A 2500-nucleotide genomic window follows, 5' to 3' on the forward strand; every position below is an offset into this window, starting at 1 on the left:
GCCCGTTCTTATAATTAAACGTATCTGCACCTTTTACGGAGGAGGCGGAAGGCCGGGGAGAGAGAGAGAGAGAGAGAGAGAGAGAGAGAGAGAGAGAGAGAGAGAGAGAGAGAGAGCATTGTAGTTTGTAAAGAGAGAAAAAGAGAGAGAGAGATGACCTCGTGCATGGAAAAAAAATGTGCGTTTTAGAGAAAGAAAAAAGCAACATCTGTGGAGAGAGAGAGAGAGAGAGAGAGAGAGAGAGAGAGAGAGAGAGAGAGAGAGAGAGAGAGAGAGATCGAAGACAATACTGTAGCTTGTAAAGAGAGAACAAAGAGAAAGAAAAGGAGAGAGATGACCTAGGGCACGAGAAAAGAATGTAAAAGCATGTGTCGGGTCAGCAAGAGAGAGAGAGAGAGAGAGAGAGAGAGAGAGAGAGAGAGAGAGAGAGAGAGTGGTGTTTTAGGAACAGAGAAAAAGAGAGTGATGGCGTAAGCGTGTGGTGTGTGTTAAAGAGAGGGAGCGAGCGAGAGGAAGACTCCGGCAATGTAAAGAATTATGTGAACTTGAAAAGTCGTTGTGAAACTTCTAATAAGAGAAATAGGTGGCAAAACTGAATTACAGCCGCTTTTTCTTTCACATTGAGAAAAGTCGTTTCGTTTTTTCGCTTGAAGTTTGCCAGAACAGCTTTTCTCGGACCTTGCACCGTGGGTATTATGAAAAAAAAAAAAATAAAACAGCATTTGTTATGTATTATCAATTAGAATGTATTAATCCTCTCTCTCTCTCTCTCTCTCTCTCTCTCTCTCTCTCTCTCTCTCTCTCTCTCTCTCAAAAGCAGTAGGTCCAAAGAGAAAGATGACAACTGTTTCTGCTTTGTCATCCTATAACTGCTGAATCAAGGATGAAATCCCTGTGTAGATATCTTTCAGAATTTCTGCTTCTAGCATGTGTTTGAATAAGTTAGGGTGTGTGTGTATATATGTCCATTAAGGCGACATCCACAGGATTGTTTATAGATTAATGGAACTCACTTGCTCGATGCTGGCTTTCTATTTACTTTGTACATCTGTAAGTTTTTAATGTTCAAACTTTATACAAGCCACTCATATTTCAGATTGGAATCGTCCGATAAGTTTTACCATGCCATTTGCTGTGCAAAGTTGTGAGCGTTTTGCCATACCAGTTGCTATGCACAGTAGGCTATATGAGTTTTGCCATACCAGCTACTGTGCGTAGTACATGAGTGTTTTACCTTACGATCGATTTATATTAATGAGGGTAACGGATTAGAAAAGTATATTTTTGCTTTAGATTTCTAATTTTTTCTTAAATTTTATCAAGTAATGAAAAGTTAGTGAACACTCAGAGTTGTATCTTATCCATCATGATATGCCTTGACTTTGGGAATCATGCTTCTCTCTCTCTCTCTCTCTCTCTCTCTCTCTCTCTCTCTCTGTCTGTCGCTGGCTTCGAGAATCATCATTTATTTCCTCTTTTCCCCGTTTGTTTCCTTGCAATTAAACTCTCTTTTGACCCGGAGTCAGCTCTCATAAAGCAAAATTGCGTTGATTTGCATAACTATGCAACAATTTTTTCGGAGTGCGAATTTCATGTATGCATGAATCGGAAAGCTGTTGGCTCATCAGATCACGCCTAGCGAATAATCGCTTGTGCTAATAGGCGTGGACAACCAGCTCTGATATTTCAGGGGTTTTAGGAATAAAATCTTGCTTAGATGAGTCTCTCTCTCTCTCTCTCTCTCTCTCTCTCTCTCTCTCTCTCTCTCTCTCTCTCTCTCTCTCTCTCTCTCTCTCTCTCTCAGAACTGAAGAAGAAGAAGAAATAGAAATGTGAAGGAATAGTTCACAGGATATGTTGTCTTGTTTTATTTCAGGAGCGTAGAAGTGTATGAATATTACTGCCCATGACATAGGAGAGATTCCAGGACCAAGCAGGCAATGATTAACTAATGTATTCGAATGAAATATCGTTACAAATCAGCCGAAGCTGGTGAGAGAAATTAATTTGTCCTGTTTTTCGTCTGCGCGTCATCACTGAAACGAGCATACGCAGCTCCCATTGTACATAAATGTGAAAAATTATATTTACAATTTGGTAAAAAAAAACTTGAAGGCAAGATACTGAAAGACGCCGGACAACGTGCCTGTGGGACACGCCTTTAGATCCCAATTTTATGTCCCGTTTTTGGTTTTTGAGGAAGATTTTTTCTTTATTGACACATATACACACACACATATATATATAATGTATAAGGATGTTATTTTTTATATTTATGTGAATGTGTACGAGTTGCAACGAATTTATTAAGCATAGTCCAATGTCTTTTCTTTATTTTCCTTTAGCTAATGAAAACTGCGCTACAAAAGAATAGAACTCTTAGCGCCAAATATTAAACGGTAAAAAACAGGAAAGTTAGTAACTCCTGTACTAAAATAACCGTCTTCTCCATCCTTTCAGCTGGTGGCGGAGCCGTCCTAACGACAACAGCTCCACCGCAG

General features: G+C 39.6%; 1 protein-coding gene across 3 annotated transcripts in view; it reads left to right on the forward strand.

The window, feature by feature from the left end:
* The window catches only part of LOC136844471 (immunoglobulin superfamily member 10-like), an 809371-nt gene that overhangs the window by 669154 nt on the left and 137717 nt on the right, over window positions 1-2500 (forward strand). For all 3 annotated transcript variants that reach the window (XM_067113741.1, XM_067113742.1, XM_067113743.1), the window contains one exon: window positions 2460-2500. This exon is cut by the window's right edge and continues 474 nt beyond it. In XM_067113741.1, coding sequence (XP_066969842.1) covers window positions 2460-2500 — 41 coding nt within the window. The remainder of the gene's footprint in view (window positions 1-2459) is intronic.

The sequence above is a fragment of the Macrobrachium rosenbergii genome, chromosome 12, assembly GCF_040412425.1.
Source record: "Macrobrachium rosenbergii isolate ZJJX-2024 chromosome 12, ASM4041242v1, whole genome shotgun sequence".
Lineage (NCBI taxonomy): Eukaryota > Metazoa > Arthropoda > Malacostraca > Decapoda > Palaemonidae > Macrobrachium > Macrobrachium rosenbergii.